Source organism: Rhyacophila brunnea, unplaced genomic scaffold, assembly GCF_057557595.1.
Source record: "Rhyacophila brunnea isolate RB1 unplaced genomic scaffold, BYU_Rbru_1.0 scaffold_14, whole genome shotgun sequence".
NCBI classification, from domain to species: Eukaryota; Metazoa; Arthropoda; class Insecta; order Trichoptera; family Rhyacophilidae; genus Rhyacophila; species Rhyacophila brunnea.
The window spans coordinates 34055831-34080209 of record NW_028232796.1 but is presented as its reverse complement, the minus strand read 5'-3'; the positions used below and the strand labels follow the sequence as shown (position 1 = coordinate 34080209).

Here is a 24379-nt window from a genome sequence, read left to right as displayed (position 1 = left end):
ATAAAGAATTTTGACCTATTATTAGGTTTGACGATTTATTATAATAATATGCTGTCCAGTGTATTGTTATTAATAAGATAGGGTTTTTACTAATTAGGTTTTTTACTGACACTTCAGCTATTCATAATTTATTTATTGTATTTTTTGTTGTAACCTCTCACTAAATAGGTAGGTAATGGAGTTTTTACCTACTTTATTGTATTGATTTACTATATAAGGTAGAGTTAAGGGTGTTCGTTGTCAGTGTGTGTTTGCCTTTGGTGAGTGTACACGACGCCTGAAGATGCCGAAAGGCGAAGCCTGGGTCGCAAAAAATGACCTAAATGGAATAGTACAGAGCTTGAATCCATTAGAATTTAAATAAATAATTATTTAGAAAAATATACTTATAATGAAACCAATAAAATTCTGATTTGAAATTGCTCTCTATTAAAATTGCTAGTGGATGACCTATACATTGAACTTATTAGATTTATTATGTGTATAGTTTCTTCTCTATCGTACTGTAATTGGAGTACAAAAAGCTCGCCAGTACATCATCAGGCCTCTACCCAAGGACAACGCGTAAACATAACATAAAATATTCCATTCAGTCGGACGGCATCCGCCGATTCAATTAAATATCCTCTACAAAACAAAGGTGCCCCCACCCACACCTTGCCCCAACCCCCCGCCGGTCCATACCAAAGTAGCGAGTAGCGACCACCAGTCTACTCGGAGTCTGCGGTCTACTCCAGATAACCTCATCCCTCTCGCACTACCCTTAACTCCCACGAAAAACCACCTTCCATCCCTCTCTCGCCCACATGCCCCGCGAGCCTCCGATGTATTTCGCTTCACAGTTTCCTTTTGTCAGTTTGCTCGCTGCAGCCGGTGGGTGTAGTCGTCTATCGCCAGCTCAGCGTGATAAAATTAAAATCCGCGATCCGCTCGAATTTATCCGATCTTGAACTTTACGATTTTTCTGTCTGGCCCTGATAAGGATAGCACTCTGTTGCTTTATGCTAAAACGTATATCCGGCACTGATTCTAATATCCTGCAAAATTACAAAAAAAACTGTGGTTTAACTGATAAGATTCGCAGAATTTGATAATAAATAACATTATTATTTATTTACATTCTGCAGTGGAAAGTGTTATTTTGCCGTACCCACAATATGTACATTAAAAACTCTACTAATTGTGTTTTGTTTATTTAAGATTTTTTTTAGCTTCTGCATTAAATCATAATATATCACTGAGTTTAAAATATATATATCAACAGTGTAACGAAACACTGTCGCCGTATTCTATTTCTCTATACTCGACCCACTTTGAACTTTGGCGTCTATTTTGGACGCCTGTCGCAGCGGCGTCGCCGTCGTGCAACCGGTAGACTGTAGTAAGAGGCGTCCGATGATCCCTCAGCATTCCTAATGGACGGTCCTTTTGGGCTGGCGCGTGGCCAAATCAGAGACGGATGACATAAGGAGCATGTTGATTTAACCGAATCTTTACGCTGACGTTAATGACTCTCTTTTAAAGGGGGACGGCTGCATGCTTGGAATCGTGGTGCCACCAACTCCGGATGATGATTATTTGTGACCAATAAAAATATTATTCAAACTAAAAAAAAACAGTGCATCAAAATAATCAGAAAAAAACTTTAATAATAAACAGACTAAACCACAAAAAAACAGTGCGCCAAATTTCACATCTATTACTCGACTTTAAACAAGTTTAAACAGTTTTACCATTTTTTTTATTATTTCTTCGTTAGCTATATAGTAATTTTTAATCAATTCATTTTTAAATTGTGACGGATATTCTGTTTTCAAAATGGGCTGTTTACCCTTTTTGATGGTGTTAGCGCTGTTGGCCTTGGGGGCTCAGTCAAAAGTGATCCCATCTCCAGCCTCCGCGGAAGGATGCCACCCTGACAAGATGACGGTCTACAAAATGGTGATGCACACCTTCTGGACGAGGGATAAGTTCCCGAAGCACTACCCTGACTGGAGACCACCGGCCCAATGGGGAAAAGTTTACGGTGAGTTTTGTATTTATTAATATGAATATTGTGTTGTCATGTTTGCGTATTGCGTAAGTAATTCAATATTGTCTCTCTCATTGTATTATCAAACGTTTTGTACGTGTTAAGTTGTTATGTTTACCTATTTGATGTGTGGCCAGAATAAATATTAGATACGCTAAAGAAAATAACCAATTTAGTTAAATAAATAACAACACAATTTATAATATTATTACTTTATTTTTACATAATATTACCCTTCTACTATTTTAAATTACACTTAGGTACCTATAACAATATTAATAAAACTATGTAGTACCTAGCTAAAATTTTGTCGTTTTATTCGATGGCTATTTAAGTCTTCACAATAATGCTACAAACGAAAAAATACACAACTAAAAACTATTACTAAATTTATTGTATAGGTATCTACCAGCTAAACTATACTCATACGAGGTCGCTTTTTAGATCGATGTTACTTAACAAAACAATAATAATTACATTCTTCACTATCAATGTATCTTGTATCAAGGCATACAATATAATATCAAAATCAAAATAATTCTGACAGACAAGACAAACAAATAATTTAAAATCGAATCCAAAATATGCATACTTAATCTGTCATAATAATTCAAAAATGGAATTGGTAAGAAAGGTAATTTGAACGAACAAACATTATATTTTTAATTATGAAGGTAGATATTATCAATTGTAGCTAATTAGGAAAGGAAATCAAATAAACATATTTTGAATTAATTATAATAATATAGTATATATATTATAAAATTTCCCTTATTTATTTGATACCAATACAGTACATAAAAAAGACGATTAGTGGTTAGATACCTATTCAATATATATTTTTTTTTAAATACAAATAGATATTTACCAATCGTATAATACAAATTCATTTGATATCTACATAATCACAAATATAATAATAATTTGTTTGCAAGTTTTAATGAGGGTAAAGAAAATTATATACATCTAGGTATATGCTCCACTTCGGTGTAAATGCTTTGATAGGTACACGTCGAATAAATGTTTCATAATATGCTTTCATCAATAAATATAGCGATTTCTAAAAGCAAACAAAATATTCGTTTTAAATAAATTCAAGCTTCATTCTTTGGCTTGGAAATATATATTTTACATTTCATAATCTATTAGATTCCCAACCTTTTGGATTGGTGGAACACGTGGGACAGTTTCTAAAATCTTAAAAAACCCCTACGTGGCCGATATATTATATTAAATTAAGTAAAAAATCGTTTTCGATATAATTTTCGCGGAATATTTTAATATTATAATTGGTTTATATTTGGCAGATGCTGAGAATTGAGATACATATTCACAAACTAGATAAAGATTCCATTATATATAATGGCTTTCCACCAAAAAACTTTCAGTATAATGAATCAGTATTAAATTCTAATGGATTCAAGCTCTGTACTATTCCATTTAAGTCGTTTTTTAGTTAAAAGTAGGTACCTTGTAAAAGTATTATTAAAGACTAATATCTCATTAGTTAACTCGATTAATTATTTTTCTGAGAATAGGGTTTTTACTAATTAGGTTTTTTACTGACACTTCAGCTATTCATAATTTGTTTATTGTATGTTTTGTTGTAACCTCTCACTAAATAGGTAAGTAATGGAGTTTTTACCTACTTTATTGTATTGATTTACTATATAAGGTAGAGTTAAGGGTGCTCGTTGTCAGTGTGTGTTTGCCTTTGGTGAGTTTACACGACGTCTGAAGATACCGAAAGGCGAAACGCGGGTCGCAAAAAACGACTTAAATGGAATAGTACAGAGCTTGAATCCATTAGAATTTAAATTCAAATTCCATCAAGTACCTTCGGTCGAAAGTATTAATAGAATCAGTATTAGATAGGTACATTATTAAAATGATACAATAATGATTTACTGTCAATGCTGACTGATTCAGCTAAAATACAATTTTGTTTTTTAAATATCTTATATATGTATTTACCCATTATAAATATTTAGATACATGGGTCAATGAGAAATGGGACCAGTCTCAGGAAATAAAAACTAGAATTGAGATCGCAAGGAGCACCTTTCTCAAAATGAGACGCCTCCTTAGCAATCGAGATCTTAACCTAGGTCTGAGACTGCGTATGGTACGTTGTTATGTTCTCTCAATTATTTTCTATGGTATGGAAGTATGGACGCTAAACCAAGAGATGTCACGGAGACTTGTAGCTTTCGAGATGTGGCTGTATAGACGCATCCTCAAAATTCCTTGGACTGATCGGTTGACAAATGTTGAAGTTCTCAATCAAATGGGGAAGGACCGAGAAGTTCTACTTAGTATCAAAACCAGAAAACTACAATACCTCGGCCACATTATGAGAGGACAAAAATACAGCATTCCCCAATTTGTCATTCAAGGAAAGATCAATGGGAAGCGTAGCAGACGACGGCGCCGCATTTCGTGGCTTAAGAACCTCCGTGATTGGTACGAGTGCAGCTCTGAACTGAACTGTTCCGGGTATCAGACGACAAAGATAAGATCGCCTTGATGGTGGCCGACCTCCGCTAGGGGATGGCACAATAAGAAGAAGATATATGTACATATGGCAATGACATTAATATGGACGAATCATCTGGAAAAGAAAATGACACTCACTTTATTGTCGGGTCTGCCGAATGGCATAATCTGTTCTAACGCCATTACAATAAAGGTGATAATGCTATAAATTCCTGATGCTTTTTGTTGGGTCTGCCGAATGGTTCGGTTCGAACGGGTTCGCTCAAATGAATATTGACATTAGAAACATTGCTCTAACGCCATTACAATAAAGGTCATATTGCTATAAATTCACGAAGCGTGATATCGCATAATGGAAATTGCGTGACGTCTACCTATACATGCGAATGCGCGAATTTACTTGCTAGCTACTGTATTGAGTGCGTCGTCCATTAATAATGTCATTGACATATGGCTATTTAATACTATATTTATCTCCTTGTAGTAAAAACAGAATATTTCAATTACAAATAAAATTGTATAATATATATGATATATAAATAATATAGAATTTGATTTAAAGTGGAAATGTAAATTAATATTTCTCCCGTTTGCCTGCGATAAAATAAAATAAAAGCAGACCCACAAGATTATATGGCAAAGCTTTTACTTCCTGGTACACCAAACTTCAAAAACATCCTAAAAAGCTTATCGTAATACTGAAACTGTTTCACCTAATAATTCTTGTCGTTTATTTAGTTGAATTCGTTTATTATCTATATTAATAATAAAGTTTAATCTTTTATTTTACCTGTTTATTTAAAATATAGCAGTATATATTTTTATACATATAAAATTTAAAAAAATACGTTTTATTATTGGTTATTTTGATGAAGTTTGTGTGTCATTGCCGGAGTTACTGTGTGGAAATGAGGTAGCTAAGTACTTCTTACTTACTTCAAACAAATTCGGAATTGAAAACTTATGGCGTCGCACACCTAACTAGCGTTTTAAAAGTTCCTCGCAGAATTTCAAAGCTCGTGTATGACATTAATTATTTAAGAGAATTACAACATAAGTTCATCGGAGTGAATAAATTACTCACTAGGTGAGGCGACACCGCAAATTTAAATCAATAGTTTTAATTTGGAACTTTTGGATCTCGAGAATTATTGGTTACAATAATTAATTATTAATATACAGGTAGGTACCCAATAATTTATTCCCTAATTTAAAATTATGATATACATATAGGTAGGTACAATCTAAAAATTCTACAGAAATGAATAATTAAATTCTACTGTCGTGACTTCAAACTATACCTACTGTAACAAAAAATATCTTCTTCGTCTAGGCCAGTGGTCGGCAAACTTTTGGACCAAAGGAGCCAAATATGAGTGGCACAACGGTCAAAAAAATATTCGAGAGCCATACGTATGTTTTTATAAATCTGATTTATTTAAATGAATTAATTACATTTTATAATTGTTTATTTATTAAGCGAAGATTTCCCGAATAAAACTAACGTAATTTTTTATTGTTGAAATTATAAATATAATTTTTACAAAATATGAATTATATACAATTTTCACGCATTCCTTAAAACTAATGCGAACAATGACCTTTCTTGCATTTCTTCGGAGAGTTTTTGTATGTTTGGTATGTAACTTGTAGTTTTTAATTTCAGGCACGACTCTCATCGGTTCATTTTCATCGGTTATTTGGCTTATCTAAATTCTATTTATATTTTTCATGTTTGAAAATGATTGTTCTCATACATATTATCTTGACCAAATATGAGTTAGGAAAGCTATTCCATGTATTAAAAATCGTAGTATCTACCGTATATAGATCTTTTAGAGCGCTCCACTTGTGTTGTGAAATTAAATTGCATTTTTCTCTCTCCATATCCTCAATTTTGGTGGCAATACCTACAAATTTGGAGCTCCATAACTCTTTGCTTGTTAAATCCACCAATAAAATTGTATTTCAAAAGTGCTCATGTCAATATAAAATGGAGAAAAATTTAATTTTTCGTCTTTTACAATGGGCGGATTTAAAACAACAACGATCATACCTTTTTGCATCAACTATCACGGAGGAAAAATTAGTTTTGCGATAATGTCATTATAATTAATATAATAAGTCTTTAATCAATGATAAAATATAAAAATTGTGAATTTTGCAAAAGTTTTTGTAAAAATTGGGAATTTGGCAAAGAGCCGCACGCCAATACACGCAAGTGGCTCGCGAGCCGCGGTTTGCCGATGACTGGTCTATTCTAAGGATCATGGCCTGGATGATTTGACTGTCTGGCAGCCTTCTCAGTGGCTTAGCTTTATTCTTTTAACCATTCAGTGGCACGTAGAGTTGGGTATTTCCCGAGAAAATCTCAATCTCGACATTTGGGATTTCCCGATATGATAAAATTTTGAATTCTCGAGATTCTCGAGAACAAATTCAAAAAAAAAAAAAATTTTTTTATTTAAGTAAGAAGACAAACAAATAATTAGAAGTAGGAAAACAAAAATAATTCAAAACATCCCTTATTAAAATAGAATTTCAAAAAACACAGACTGTCAATGGCTGCGTCTGACAATCGCATACGCTTTTGAGAGACAAAATACCCTGATGTTGAATTGACAGTTATTACAATAAAAGATAATAATAAATATTTGACAGTTAATTTTATTGAATATCAACTTATCCGTTTATAAATTATCGATGATAATATTATTATTATTTATACATACTGATGTAAGTGAAAAGACATATATTTTAATTGCTTTCATGGTCGATTATATATTATGTTGGAGATGGCGCGTTTAATAAAACAAATTAATTATAGAGTTATAAAAATACTTAAAGTTTGTCACATTGGAAGTTACTGCTCAACGACGTTTTAAATATCTCATAATATTATGAAATGCAATTTAATCAAACAAATCGTAAAACATCCGCTTACTCTAATAAAATGTCAAAACACTTTCAGAAATATACTTCTGAGTCATGCATCAAATTGATATTAAAAAGGTCAGAGGTGCGTTGTTATAAAGCAATGTGTATTGTTAATGGACGATAAATCAATTCCGCCGATTACGGTTTTATACTTGCGGTAACACTCATATATTACAATTATTTACAATGATGCGCCTTAGGGCAGTGATTCGAAACCAAAATAGAATAAAACTTACCGCCATATCTGTGCTCGAAAGGAGAAGTTTCATAATTACCACTTAACCAAAAAAGTTTGAACCACTTTTTACATCGTATTCTTCTGTTTTTTTGTGAATTTAATGTATCAAGGTTGATTTGACTCATTCATTAGGATCTCATTTTTGCGTATATGCGGTTAACTTCCATTTCCTATGTGTATATTATACCCAGCGACTCACGATGACCGCGCGGTTTAAGCGTCGACCTATAGCGTCGTGGGTCCCAGGTACGAATCCTGGATTTGGCAAGTACACATATTGTTTTTCAATTTGTGTATGAGTCAGAGACGAGTATGGACCTAATAGGTTGAGCAAGTGGCTGACATCCATTTCTCGTAAAAACAAACAACATCTGTTAATACAAATCTCCACCCCGTGGAGGCTCATAATATGATCCTATTAAGATCGTACATGGTCGGATATTATATTATCTTTGTGGCCTGTTTAATTAATAATAATATATGCATTTTTTCAATCCAAATTATTACATAAATGACATTATTTTTTTGATGATTAGTTTTATCCCTCTATTGTAATTTCATTTATTGGATTACAGGCAGAAATAAAAGCTTCAAACACTTCTGATAAAAAAATAGTTTTAGAGTTTTAATAAATTAGCCAAAGATCAAAGAAATATTATATTAGGTAATATATAATATTATAATTATCTGAGTATATAATATTCTGAAAACCTTTTTGTTCTCATAGTTACTAAAAATTAATAACAAACCGTGGAAAACAATGACGTCAAAGTAAACCTTCCTTTTATGAATATTGATCCTAAAAATATATTAAAATAAAGTTAGAAATTAGTAGTTTAAAATATTATAGTATCCTTCACCTACACAATGAGATACTTGATACTGGGGCTTTAGCTATATTCTAAGCTATTGTCGATTGTTGATTAAATCAAAAATAACAACACTATTTCGTAGAAATTAATCATTTCAGAGATGCTGTTGTGCGTTTAAAAGAATGAGAGTAGCCCTTTTGCTTTTAAACTACTCAGTGGAAGGCTGTACTGAAATAAAAAATGTTTATTAACGTAAATCATTTTTTTCTATATCATTATTATTAGACGAAGCAATGACACATTATATATAAGTAATATTACAAAGAATGATAGCTATCTTATCTTATCTTAAAACATAGAACATTTTTAGTTTTGTAGCCCTATCTAGCCTAGCTAATCCAGCCACCACAAATGCTCATTTTTAACAGATCAAAAAGGAGTAGGAGAGTTGAAAGGCCTAAAATTCGCGTGTCCAGAAACTTGTAGGTATGCAGTTCGCCGTGAAATGTTGTATCGGAAATATAATATGGCAGTATATTAAAGACCGTCCAACCTCTTTGGGTAGTATAGTACCTACCAACTGACATAAAATTCATGTTTTTGTCGGTTTACACTTTACAGGAAGCCAGCAGCAAACACATTTTGAAAATAGCCGATATACTGGATGATTTTTTATGTTAGGTTTTCATTCATGAATTTTGCCAAAATTAACTATGAATATTAAAATAATGTTCATATTAAATCTAATAAAATTGGAAACAGTATAATATACTGTCATCTCTTTCTGATAATAAATCTCATAGCGAACTATGCCACGGTGAAATGTTTTACATATAACTTAGATGACCTAACCTCAAATGCGGTGGTAGAACTGTATTGCAATATACACTATCATCCCTGATCGTTAGCTACCTACTAGAGAAAACTTTCAGCTTCTAGTAAAAAAAGAGACGTTTTTGGAGGCCGTATATTAAGTTGTACTCCTAGTCCCGATTAGGGATTCCAATCTCGGGATCCCGAGCTATTTTCGATACCTATGAGTCCCGGGATTAATAAACATAATCCGGAAACTTTCGGGATTGATTTTTTATCAATTTTTATGGAAAATAAAATAAAAACGAAAATATAACAGAAAAAATACTTTTGATAACAAATAACTACATTAGAAATAAACTGAGTTTGAATGAAATGTGATATATACCCATGTGTAAGTTGTCGATTCATTTTATTTTTTCACATAAATTAATAAAAATCAGAAAGATTGGGGGGAAAAAAAACAATGCTTCGCACTTTTAACAAAGTAATTCCACCATGATCTCATACGTTTTACAGCAATTTCATATTTGACTGACTAATAACGCCCACGGTGGCCGCGCGGCTTAAGCGTTGGACTATCATGCCGTGGGTCCCAGGTTCAAATCCTGGGTCTGGCAAGTACACATATTGTTTTTCAATTTGTGTGTGAGTCAGGGTATGGACCTAATAGGTTGAGCAAGTGGCTGACATCCATTTCTCGTAAAAAACAAAATCTGTCAATACAAACCTCTACTTTGATCTTATTAGGATCGGACATGGTCGGAAAAAAATAGATTTATGAAGCGGAAAGGCCATACATAAGTACACCATGATTTTCTTTACTATTTTAAACCTCGCTAATTCATTCATAAGTCTTTACTATCAGAAACAGCAATCTCATATTAAATTTACATTATTATTTATATTAAAATATTATTTACTCCATTAAACTTATGTATTTCCAAGATTGAATGTATGCAATATTAACAATTAATGTCTTAAATAGTATAAATTATACTAGATTTATTTTTGACCGATTTTATCAAAGTTATTTATAAATATAAAAAATTAAATTAACAATGGAAAAAAATGCCAATCCCGGGACCAGTCCCGGGATTGTAAAATTGTAATTCCGAAATCCCGGGATCAGAATTTTGGCTCGGGCTTGGATTCCCTAGTCCCGATGATGATGATGACCAAATCAAAATCGTAAATATTTCATCGTTACAAATGAGGATGGTACTGTCTAGAATTTCTATTCGTACTGAAGGTTTTAATAATTGTATTAATGTACCCACTAATTAATTTTAATTAAAAAAAACAATATTCATAAAATAATAATATATTAATAGTTCTCTACCACTGCTTAGAAAACAATAAGTTCTAATTTCATACAAATGTAATCTTAATGAAGACATATTATTACGGTTTGGTTAGTCATGCTGTATATTTATAAACATAGAATACATTTTACAATGCATACCTTAGACGCAGCCTTCTATAATCTATATGAATTAAAATTCTTAAACTCATATGCCCACTTAATTACGTTTTCCTTCGGAAAATTCAAATTGTGAACATAACTGAAACACTTAAAATTAAAGAGGTTGAAATATTATGTAATTAGATGTTGCCAGATCTAGCATTTTTTTATATACATCTAGCTTGCAAAAAACGCATCTGGCTTGTGGCGTTTTTACTAGCGTTTTTCGATGCCTCCAACAGCTTTAAATGTGTTAAAAAACACTAGATATTCAGTTTATTTATTTTTATGCGCATCAAATTTCTCATTACCAAAAAATCTTTTTGAAAAAAGTAAGTCACCCCCGCAGGAATCGAACCTGCGTCTCTCGGGTATCGCGCCCGCCGCGCATAGAACACTATGCTAAAGCTATCATACTAATTACGACAATTTTAACTATTGGCTCGTATAATAATCTCTGAAGCCAATCGTAGCTCAATTTAGGAAGCGCTTCAGAGAGTATTATAAGAACCAATAGTTAAAATTTGTCGTAATTAGTATGACAGCTTTAGCATAGTGGTCTAACAGCAGCGGGCGCGATACCCCGAGAGATGCAGGTTCGATTCCTGTGGGGCGTTTTTCAAAAAGATATTTTCTATTGGTTATAATCTTAGACTATAGATACATCTAGACGCCACCCATTGCATTGCTAGATGAAGCTGCGTGCCGTGCGCTTGGTTTGTGGGCGAGCGAACGCATTCGTATACAAATGTTTGAGACCATAGACCATTTCGCTAGTGCTCGCCCAAAGTGCTCGCACTAGACGCTCAGAATTGAAACATAATTTTCTTTTTTTTTTACGTTATATAGTATTTTTAAGCGGTCAAAATGCAACCATTAGGTAAAAATATCCATAATTTAAGTTATTTTAAAGAAACACGGTCACTTGATATTAAAATATATAATAATGTACAAATAAATTATCGCGAACATATATCAACTAACCTATGAAACGCAATACCATCTTCTTGCTTATCAGTACGGCTACCACATTTTAATATAACACATAGAACCACCTTTTCTACTTAATTAACTAAACATATTTACCACTGACTATTTAACACAAAAATATCAATTTTAGCAATTCGCGCTCGCAGATTATCGGCAACAAACTAAGATTTGGCGGCTACGCCGACAACAAAATCTTCTGCAGATCTGTAAACCTTTTATCTTACTCTAGCACGTATCGCAGAGATTACAAGGGTGCCGAATACTTTCTCACTCGCACTTATGCATCATTTTTGTTCAGGCCTTGGTTATAATATATTTTCTTGGAAGTATTTTCAAAATTATGTATGTAAAATAATAGTTTAGCTGAAATAATTTTTCGGACAGCCTGCGGCCCACAGGAGCACCACTTCATACACTTTGAAAACCACTGGAATATATTATAAATTAACCTCTTCAATTTTTAGTTGTTTTTTGTAGGAATGGCTTATTAAAATACATTTACTTATTAGTACCTACAACAAACTAACGGAAATTTTGCAACAAAAAATATTAAAAATGTATGCAAATACCCTTTCTAATAAATTATGAAATCCAATCAGGTAGTACTCTGCTGTAAGGAGAGTAATAATTATTTAAACCGCAATATGTATTAATGAAACCTTGTTTTGAATTCATGAAAAAAAATGTTATACGTTACTTTAATTTAAAACGGTTAATTGCTTTTTTTAATAATATATATTTTTAAACCCCCTATACGTTGTGCATAATTATACACCCACTCATCACTAATTTTAATTACTGTGGGCTTATTCTATACACAAGACAGCTATCGACGGTTAAGTCATAAATATTATCATATTATAGTATACACATAATATATTCTTTTTAACACTACAAAAAGGCCATGGGGCAAAAAGACTGTACTTAGTGTAATATTAGTAGGTAATAAAAGAGAAATTTTCACAAGCTCCCAGGCTTTGAGAAAAACACATAAATATGTATATTGTGACCGCTTTGAGTCGAAATAGGAGCTCCCAGATGAAAGGCAAGCATCTAACACACTGGACTACGAGGGCTGCCATCGTTGTGGTACGCGAAACTAGCTCTGGGCGGGAGATGCTTGACTGACTTGACACATTCTTTGAGACTTCTAAAGACTATTTTATTAGCTTCCCATTGAAGCTGGAAAAACTGGTCATGTGGGTCTATTCTATATACAAAGCGGTCATCGACGGTTAAAGTGATAAATATTATCACTATATCATATCTATGTATTGAGATATTATAATTGTTACAATAAGTTAGCCATCTTAACTGCGAAAACTGTCTATCTCGCTCTAAAAGTTAACAAAGCCAAGAGATGCGCAGTTTAAACGATTAACACTTACTGTAATAATTAATCACCTCAATGCACAAATATGATAAACTATCGTCAATAGCCGCCATGTATATAGAATAGATCCGCTGAATAAATCAGAAATTGAAGGATAAAAAAATGTTACCCTCATTAAAATATTAGATTCCATTTAAAAACCATGAGGGACTATTTTTGGGATATACTATGTTTATATGTGATATTTTTTTGTCGCGCCCCATATTCCAATTTAAAAATACTTAATAGGTACTAGATTTTAGGAGATTTCAAAACAAATGAATTTTGCATTTATTATCATTACTTTCTTGTTCAGTGCGTATACTATTTCTTTTCCATTTTTTTGTAATATTAAATTCAGTGCCAAATAGTAAGTTCCACACGACACCATGTTTCTTCACACAGGGAGACAGTACCGGGCAGTTTGTATTAATTAAAATATAACACAGAATATTATTATATTCCACTAATTAATTAAAATTGACGTGCGTTTATTGTTGATTTAATATTATTATTTAGATGAAAAATCACATGAAATCGCAAATAACAATAATTAGTAAGTAAACCATGCCGCCGTTTTCATTTGTATTTGCAAAAAGTTTATAGAAGGCGAAAATAAAGTTTGTTTTCAATACTACGTGTGAAATAATATTTATTGCTCTGATTTATGGTTCGATATTTGAAATGGTGGCATAACTTGAGAATGGAAGAATGTCGAATGTTTTTTTGTTCTAAATTCAAAATTTTGGTATAAATCATAGACATCGATTTTCAAAAATAGAATCTCGTTTTGTGCTATAATGTTATGGCCAGTAAACGCATTCCACTAGTTGCAATGCTTCGATTTATTACTACGGTAATAATTATTATTGCCTCACGATTTGACGCTCAAAATGGCGGCATCAATCAAAAATGGCCGTCTGTCGTCGGGCCGTTGACAAGATTGATTTGTTTTCTGTGGACGATGAATTAGGCGCGAATCGCCAATGTGTGCTTTCATTTAATGAATAAGGATTGCCGAACGAAATGCGCGAATGCTTATTTCAGATTAAAAAAATGTGATTGAAAGCAAAAGTTGTTTTATAAAAATCCATAAAGTACCCCAATGAGTAATAATTCAAGGGCTGAGAATCAATTACGTCATAATGACCACCAAACAAGCCCGCCATTGTTAATTCAACGTAACATTTTCTTGCCCTAACACCTAATCGGATTTGTTTGAAAATCGATATTCTGACATTTTGTACTATATTACCAATAATATAAATATAACATGCGATGTTTATTGAAGACCAAATTTGGTGTCAGGCCCAAGCACTAGGGCATAGGGCAAGCAAAAATTCGCGCCACTTCCCTCTGTCCATTATCAAATCTTGCACATCCCGTCATGCTAGACTTGCAGCAAGTAGATCGCTTTTGTATGACTGCTGCAAGGTGAGAGAGGGATGGCCATGGCGACGGTGCCTCAAGGGTACAGAGTGTCGCATTCTCTGGCGGCATCCGGAACACATGTCCCAGCCACTTGAAGCTTTAATCACCGAGGGCTGCCGTGTCCGATCACGAGTGTTTTGTAACGCGGTCGTACCAATATACCCATACGATTCAGCGGAGACATCGATTCTTAAAGCTCAAAAGCCGAGACCTTTGTGCTTTGGTTCTTACAGAATACAGCTTTGACATTCATGCGACTCTAAGTTGGCTGAATTAGAACTCACCAGAGACATGTAGATTCCAAGATTACTGGACTATGGCAGTTTTTTTAACCTGGTCACCAGCTCGACGGGTAGACCAGACGAGCATAAGAGTGTCGGTATCAATGCAAGCAGCACTGCACTCTTTTATTTTTAGTTGTAGAGTCATGTATTAATTAGTTTCGAAAAAATAATAATTTTTCTTAAATCATTATTGCCATGAAAGCACTTAGTCCAGGTGGAAAATAGATGAGGGATGCAGTCCCTCTTATGCAATTCCATCTGAGATGATAGCATAATTATTATGAAAAGTCAAGATGCTAGCCAATAGATACTAAAATATACCTACACAAGATTTTTGAATGCTAGAATATTATTTTGAAAAACCTCCTATACGGTAAAACAGGGTTTGAGTTGAAATCCCGAAGGCCGGAATCCCGAAGGCCAAAATCCCGAATGGCCGGGATCCCGAAGGCCGAGATCCCGAAAAAAAATGCGCAATTCTAGATAAGTGTTAAGATTGCGCAATTATTACTGTTTGTATTTTTTATTTTTCGGGATTTCAGCTTTCGGGATTTCGGCTTTCGAGATTTTGGCCATTCGGGATTTCGGCCATTCGGGATTTTAGCATTTGTGGTTTCGGCCTTCGGGATTTCGTCCGGCACCCAGTAAAACAATATTATCTACGTATAAAATGCTTGAAAACAAAACCAATCATTTTATAGTAAGTAGGTATATTCAATATTGAATAAAAAAAATCATAATTGAATGATGATAGTTGTATACTTTTATTATTTTTAAGTTTCTCCAAAATAACAAACAATTTCTTTATACACCTTATAAAGTTAAAATGAATTATTTCAATTGCATTGCCCGCTACAAGTTAAATTGATCACAGAAAAAAAATACCTACAATTGATTGACCCTAAGTTATTGACGGTTCAAACCGCTTTTTCAATCAACATTGTTTGGTCAGACAATGGCATTTGATCAATAGCAGATGGTCACTGCCGAAATTACTCTTAGTCATAGAAAATTAAAACTGATTTATTCAACTTTAATGCCGCAACAAACAAATATGATAAATCTTCATTGTGTTACAAGTTCTAATTTATTTCTATGACTCATATAAATTTAGCAATTTGTTTAAACTTGAGATTCTTCGCTAACTGTTACATAACTAGCAAATATTACCAGGTGGCGGTACTATCTGTCAAAAATCTCTTACGTCTTCTCTCTTATTTCCTCAGAAGAATGTAATGTGTTCCGAAAGGAAAGGGTAACCTGATCGCCACTAGGGATTCCAATCCCGGGATCCCGAGCTATTTTCGATACCTATGAATCCCGGGATTGATAAACATAATCCCGAAACTTTCGGGATTGATTTTTTTATTAATTTTTATGGAAAATAAAATAAAAACGAAAATATAACAGAAAAAATACTTTTAATAACAAATAACTACATCAGAAATAAACTGAGTTTGAATGAAGTTTCATTTATACCCATGTGTAAGTTGCCGATTCATTTTATTTTTTCACATAAATTATTAAAAATGAGAAAGATTGGAAAAAACAATGCTTCGCACCATCAACAAAGTAATTCCACCATGATCTCATACGTTTTACGGCAGTTTCATATTTGGCTGACTAATTAGATTTATGAAGCGGAAAGGCCATAAGTACAGCATGCCTTGCTTTACTATTTTAAATCTCGCTAACCCATTCATTAAGTCTTTACTATTAGAAACAGCAATCTCATATTAAATTCACATTATTATTTATATTACAAAATTATTTACTCCATTAAACTTATATATTTCCAAGATTGAACGTACACAATATTAACAACAAATTAATGTAAATGTTAAATAGTATAAATTATACTAGATTTATTTTTGACCGATTTTATCAATGTTATTTGTAAATATAAAATTGTTATATAAACAATGGAGAAAAATGCCAATCCCGGGACCAGTCCCGGGATCCCGGGATTGTCAAATAGTAATCCCGAAATCCCGGGATCAGAATTTTGGTTCGGGATTGGATTCCCTAATCGCCACAAATATCAATTTTATAGCATTTAAAAAAATGCGGCGGTTTATTGCAGACGTGAAGATCTCTTCATATAATTTTTGTATGTCCGTATTGTTTTAGCTTTGTTTTTGTATTATATTATGTACCATTAAATTCATTTATTTTATGTGCTTTTTTCTCACATAGCACTTTCTATTAATAAATTATGTCAATCCGTAAACTTTTGAGAGTGTAGCGACTTCAGTCTTGGATATCTGGTCATGAGACATAACCAGGCGTTAAGACTGCTGATGCTTCAAATTCAAATGTAGGGCCTCGTCATAGGCTCGATTAAGACCGAGTTTAGTGCGGGCTTGGTCCAAACCAACCAAAGGGGTCATTGTTTGTGCTTCTTCAATTTCACACCTTATGTTCTGTCTTACTGTATTTTTTCTGGTGTTTCGGACTCAATTATTTGTCTGTGAGCTGCTGCATCAGCCTGGCGGATTCTTTATAGGGTCTCATGACTTTGCCGAGCATGCTATCGCTGAATTCATCCATTGTCAAATGGCGACTCTTATGTGTTAGCTCTTCTTGACCTATAATATTTATATTTTTTATTGATTGTGTATTTTGCCTTAGGTTACAGTAGGTTACAGCACTAAAATTAATAATAATAAGTAAATTGTTACTCTGATCACTCGATTTGTTACTACAGCACTGTAGGTTTGACAGATGATATCAAAATGTTATGAGATAATCATTTGTTTTCTTTCACGACCCGATTAAAATAAATCATTCCATGAATTTTTCGGTAATTGTACTGCAGATGTCGTCATGAGCTTTTATCATTTTTTTTACGAAAACAGTTTCTGTCGGCGCATAGGCTTTTCGATCTAATAATTATTAATTTAAAATTTGTCATTTTCATACATTTTGATGTATCATTATCACAAACTAGGATTATATTAGGTAATATTAGGTTGGGGTAGGTTAAGTTAGGTTATGTTAGGTAAGGTTAGGTTAGGTTAGTTTAGGTTAGGTTTGGTTTGGTTTATAAGTAATGAAATCTCATGACGGCATCTGCGGAACATTTATCCTACATACATTGATGTTTAATACTGTTTTTATATTCTCTTGTGCATTATAGATAGTTTGATTGATTCCTAATCGAAGGTTCCCAAGCTGTGTCATGGCTCCTTGCAAAAAAAACTTTCAAAAAAATAAATTCTGAACGATTTTGGTTGTAGAGATAAAATATTATTTAATGTAGTAAAAATGTAACATTATAGCAAGTAGAGCAATCATTGCAGTAACGGGAGTTTTATTTGTGAGAGGAATTTCCGTTACACCACAGAAAGAAAGAATGAGGAATTCAGATTACACTAATGCAGCGATTTCCAAACTGGGAGGGGCGGAGTGTTGCAAAGGGAGGCGCGAAAAGTTTAATGTAGTTTGTGTGTTTAATTATTAATGTAGCCACAAGTTTGCAGTTTGCAAATGCATAGTCTATAAAGCGGCTGCTAGTTATAAACTACACAAAAAACAGTCCTATAAAAGGTTGTTTGCAAACCTGTCTGAAAATATGGAGACTAATTTTATAATACCTGACTTCTATACTATTGTGAAGACTGGAGCGCGCTGGCAATCTCGTGGAAAAATGAAATAAGAGGGTCAAATCAGAATGTTGAAATCTGAGGCAAATTTGTTTAGGAACGATGATTTTGTTGTTAAACTTGTCTATTTGGTTGAAATTTAAAAAAAAAACTGAGTGAATAAATCAATGCAAGGACCACTGATGCATTCACTGATTTAAAAAGACAAAATGAAGGCATTCATAAAAAAATTGGAGCTTTGGAAATCATGATTACAAAAAAAAAAAAAAAAGTTCGCCATGTCTCCACTTTTAAATGATTTCTACGCCAGATATATTGAAGCAAACAGAAATCTATTTCCTGAGTTCCTGGTTAGTTTGCTAATGCACCTTTCACATCATTTTATCAATAGTAAAAAAAGTCGCCCTCGAAGCTGCTTTGTTTCAGGCCTGTTAAATGTTTTAAATATGTGGTTGAAAGATCCGGTCCTTGGGGCCCACTTCAGGATGTGGAGCCCATGATAGAATGCATTTGTCAATGAACGATGATTAATTTGGATTGACTACTATTAAAATTGATTGTGTTAATAAACAAGCACATTCGTCGCATGACAGACAAATTAATTTAAAAATGAATATAACTAATAGAAGTAGTAAAAACTTTCATTATTGTGTTAATACCTACATTGTTGACTATTTAAAAAGGTGTCTGTATTATTTAATGAAATAAAGGGGGGAGGCGCCAAGATTTCATTTTTTAAAGGGGAGGCGTAGTAACATTAAGTTTGGAAACCACTGCACTAATGCATGTTACGCCACCTACTACGCACTACTCATTTGATTTCTATTAAAGCATTTAAAACTTGCACCTTAACGTTACAGTTACAGCATACACTTTTTTCTATACTACTTACTTATATTTATGTTAACTCTGCTATTATTGGTATTAATGACATGTAGGTATGTCCCTGGTAGGTAATTAGTAATTATCTACCTTAGAAATCTAGAACTGTTGTTTGTTCTCCCAAGGTACAGAACTAACTCGTCATCCTATTTTTGTCGGACCAACTGAGATTCGAGCACAAGTCTATTTAACGTTTCAATTACATAATACAGAGAGAAACAAGAATAAAATTGATATGTTTATATACGTATTTTATTCCGCTTTATTTTTGTGTCGAAATGATACAATTTAAACTGTATCAATATTCATAATACTAATCCATCAAAATGGCTATTAAAGATTATTGATAAAATATTCGCGACATGTTTTGGCACTCTGGATTTGTCGAGGATTCGTCGATCACAGTGAGTTAATTTGATTTTCGTTTGTCATCATCGAAACGAAAGCTGAATACGTGTCAGATTGACAGCTTATTATAATTGTTGTTTACTTATATCGAATAAACTGTGGTTGTAAAAATAATTCAATATGTTTTTATTGCGGAGATATAGTTAATGATATAAATACTCGTAATATTATGAAGTTTTAACTCAGTTTTATGAATATGGTGACACTTTTAGCAGTGGACTATAATTTGAGGGTGATGGTGGATTACGGATCTAGATGGAGATGGGTTTACACAGGATGCCAGACACTTACCTTTATGTTGAGAGGGCTGGCGCGCGCTGGAGCCGGTTCGGTGTTCACGCACTCACGCACTGGTAAATGGATGATACACTTTGATGGATGATATATTATGAGGTTGATGAATGATGGTGATAGGTTGTATGACTGATGGACGCGACGTTCACTCAAACTGTAACAGACTTAGTGCAACGAAGCTCGAACATATATGTTTTGAGTCACTCGGTAGTTAACGCGGTGCGGCAACACTCATCCGTTCATTGTCTTGTCGTCGCTATAGTATTTGTTTCCCGAATAGACCAAATGTCAATTTTACAGGAGACGAAAAACAAATTTCACTGTCGTATATTTTAATATCAGTAGATGTATCAATCATTCTTTCTATACTGTATGATTGCAACATTATCTAAGAATAGATTCCAAGAATAATATACTGGTATAAATCATTAAATGCACAGAAAATGCGTTTTATTTACAAGTAATCACTGTGGATATTCGGGAAATTTTTAGCGCTCTCTCAGAATAATGGATATTCGGGACAAAACATGGATGTTCGGGATTTAAGACCGTAGCGTATTGCTGCACGGCCCACAGATTACTGAGTGGTCAAAAAGTACGCGCCTCAAATGTTATATTTATTTACACGATAATTGTTAATAATTACTTCTACTATTTAAATACTTAATGATCGTAATTACCCAAGTTCGTATGTAATAATAACACGCGGCAATCGCTTTTTTCGGTTTTTTTCGGATTAAGTAATAAAATAGTTTTTAAGTAATTAACCTTTTTTTTTATTGAACGCATATTTCACAAGATTTAAGAATGTACCATTCTAATAATTGAACATACTTACATATTTTTTTTAAATCACTTCTGAGAAAATATATTATAAGGTATCTACTACTTCAATTACTAACCGACGTCACGGTCATTTCTCCAATATTTTATGATGGTACTTACTCGTACTTGCTAACAATTTTATATTTATACTTTTTCCAAAAAAAAAAATCTATTTATATAATATATCTGTATATTATTATATATATATATATTTCTATAATTGACAATTAAACTTATTACAAACCACCAAATAAATATTATATATTTACTATTGTAAGGAACAACAACACAAAATAATAGCATGTATAAATTAATTACCATTGGCTGCTAATATTAAGTATGTACCAATATCCTAAGTATATAATATCCACCAAATAAATAGTTACTAACATACATATTAAATTAAAATATTAATTATCAGCGCATTCAAAAATAAATAATAGCATCGCCTTTATTTTCATAGAAATACCTAGATTAAAAGTAAAATAAAGACAAACAATGTTTGATTAATAATAATTTGAAATAATAATTATTTTTTACGTCATAGTAGTTGCCGGCTCATACTGTAGAATTCATATAACCGTTGGGATTTTGTGTCATTTATCAAAACAAAATGCAGTTATTTAGGTTAAAATACTCACTTCCACAACTCTATTGTAAGTTCAGGGCGAACTGGTGATGTATCAGCTATGAATGATCTCTTCAAATTTGATGAATTCACTATTAAAACAATAGTAACGTTAAAAATAATATCAATAAGACGAAATTTGAAAGAAGTCTCCAGACGGCGGAAAAATATGAAAGTGGGCGTGATTGTTTTAGAGCTAGACAGCGTGAATGTGGGAGCGAGATGCACGTCGTGAGCGCGGTTTGATTGGCTAAAGTCATATTCGGGAAATAAACACTCAGCCAGAGATATATTTCGACCGAAATTAACTTGGATATTCAGGTACGAATAGTTGGACATTCGGGAGAACACCACGGAGTAATTGTAACTTAACATGGCGTATTCGGGTTTTTTAAAAAAATATCTCTGTTCCTAGATAAAAATATATTGTTTTTATAAATGATTACGGTAGAGTTCGATAAAAGAAATTGAACTGCATTAAAATGTCGATTTCGACAAAAATGGATATTCGGGAAACAAATCCTATAGCGACGTTGTGTTAACTCAATTAATAAAATTCAGGTTTCTGTTATAAATAGATTCGAAAAGTGAATAGTTTTAACTGTGAAAGATATTATATTGTGTAAAATATTCTGTACTCAACTTCTTTTCTTCAAAACGGCACATATATTAGACTGGTTCTAAGATACATATTTAATTAACAGAATAGCATTGAAATAAATGGTAGCTATCTGAAATAAAGTATTTCTCACAGCAAAATGATAATATTATAAAATGTTGAGAGTCGTAGCATAAATATATCAAAATTAAGCTGACAATATTTTATAAAAAATATTGTCAGCTTAATTTTTATTGTTATTCGGGAGATTTATTCAAAAGCCGATAATAATAATTAACCATCGTTCACTTTACAGTTTTGGCACCTTGCCTCTAATAATTTTTATACATAGTCCACTAAATCTTCAATTTTTATAGCACGTGTTTATTTTCTTTCATGCTCCGTGCCAAATCGGCTGACTTTCATTTTATCAACAACAAGGAGCCTTATAATAAAGAAACAATTCGATCATTTATATTCTGGGAGGCGTTTGTCACAATTTGAAATAGTCTGTTCATATATTTTTTTCTTTGAATTCATTCGTTGGTGGCGGTAGGATGAAAAAGGTAATATAATATACTAGGTCCTTCCTAACCGCGACATAAAACCACAATAAATAATTAAAAATTATCATAATATTAAGTATACGTTATTGTTACTGTCTTATCAGTACTGTTATCTTTAACGCTGGTACAGATAGCTTTTGAATACAGAAAAATGTGTGCATAAAATAATAATAAGTAAATCTACACTGGTTTTATCCATCACATAACATTCATAACATAACAAGAAATTCCGTTGTATTCCGAATAATGTATATTCCAGTGGCGAAGGGTGACTTTTGGAAAGATTGTCTTGTCAGATAGGCTATACTTCAGTTGAGGCATGGTCTAACTAAAAAGATCGTGGCTAGTGATGCGCGGATTTTGCAAATGACGCGTGCCGAACGAAATATAATTTGTCATAAAAATCCGACATGCGTCCATTTAATGTTATGTTTATTGTTATATTACTAATAATATATACTAATAATGTATATTCATTAACATGTTTTCTTTTTTAAGTACATACGTGAAGTTTTTTAGTCATCTTTACACGATTTGTGAATATTTTCATCCGACGCCATGACAAAACAAATCGGCATGCGCACACTTCGACTATCGGTCTCCGATTGGCGAGTCCAGGCGACGAGTGAGAAATTTCGTCGCACCTACTGTTGAAAATTATTTTCCGTTTCACTGAAGTACGCTCTTAAAGGAAATAAAAAGATAACAGATATACTTACCCAGATCTCAATAATTATGATATTATTTATTAACTATTAATTTTTCCCGTACAATCAGTCAGTACCTAATATATAATATGATTTGGTAATGTTATGAGATAGCGGATCTGTAATTTTATAACATTACGAATTAATATGATTTCATAATAATTTCAACATATTATTTCATATTGAAAATATGTATAAATGGCGGGTCAGAATCGATTACAAGACACATCGCATCGAACTACCCTTATATTTATTATATTGCATCGATTGTACCCTTGTAGTTATTTGAAACAGTAAATAAATTCTCGCCTCCTCCATCATCACGAATAACTACTACCGTTTTTCATCTGCAATACTTATACTTTCTGAACCAGAATACACCACTATTAATGAATAGGTACTAATTCAATGACAAAATGAAAAACTCAGAGCGATGAGTTTAAATTACGTATTTTTCACAACATTTACACACATCAAAAATCATTAGATTAATTGTATTTTTATTTTTAAAAACAATCTATATTTATTAATATGCGATTGCACGCCATAGAAATTATTTTTTAAATTATCTAATTATTAATTATTTTGAACAAAGTGCAGTCATTACTACAATATTATGTGCGATAGTTTTAGGCTCTGCGATAGGAGCCTACCATATTCAAACAATTCGATTAACTGACTGAGGTTATGTGACGTAAAATAGTTTGAGATATTATTAATTGATTCTTTTTATTCTAAGATCATTTACTTTCACTACTTATATTACGTTATACCCCTTTTACATGTGCATAGATTTACTGCCAGCAATAGTGCGTATATCGCGGCCATAACAAGAAAATGTACTGTAAACATGTATTATCCTGCAGTTGGCAAGATTGCGTACACAAATCAAAAATGTTCGGAAGCTTCTGAATTACTCACTGTCAGCGGTAAATCCATGCAAGTGTAAAAAGGCATTATTATATTATTGTTATGCGTGCATTTTTTATTGCATTT

General features: G+C 32.7%; 1 protein-coding gene across 1 annotated transcript in view; it reads left to right on the top strand.

Annotated features, from left to right (window-relative positions):
• Window positions 1–1018: 1018 nt before the first annotated feature.
• mspo (M-spondin) overlaps window positions 1019–24379 on the top strand; it is a 540637-nt gene continuing 517276 nt past the window's right edge. Inside the window, exon 1 of the mRNA XM_085942218.1 lies at window positions 1019–2026. Within this exon, the coding sequence (XP_085798344.1) occupies window positions 1819–2026 (208 nt within the window). The 5' untranslated portion in view covers window positions 1019–1818. The remainder of the gene's footprint in view (window positions 2027–24379) is intronic.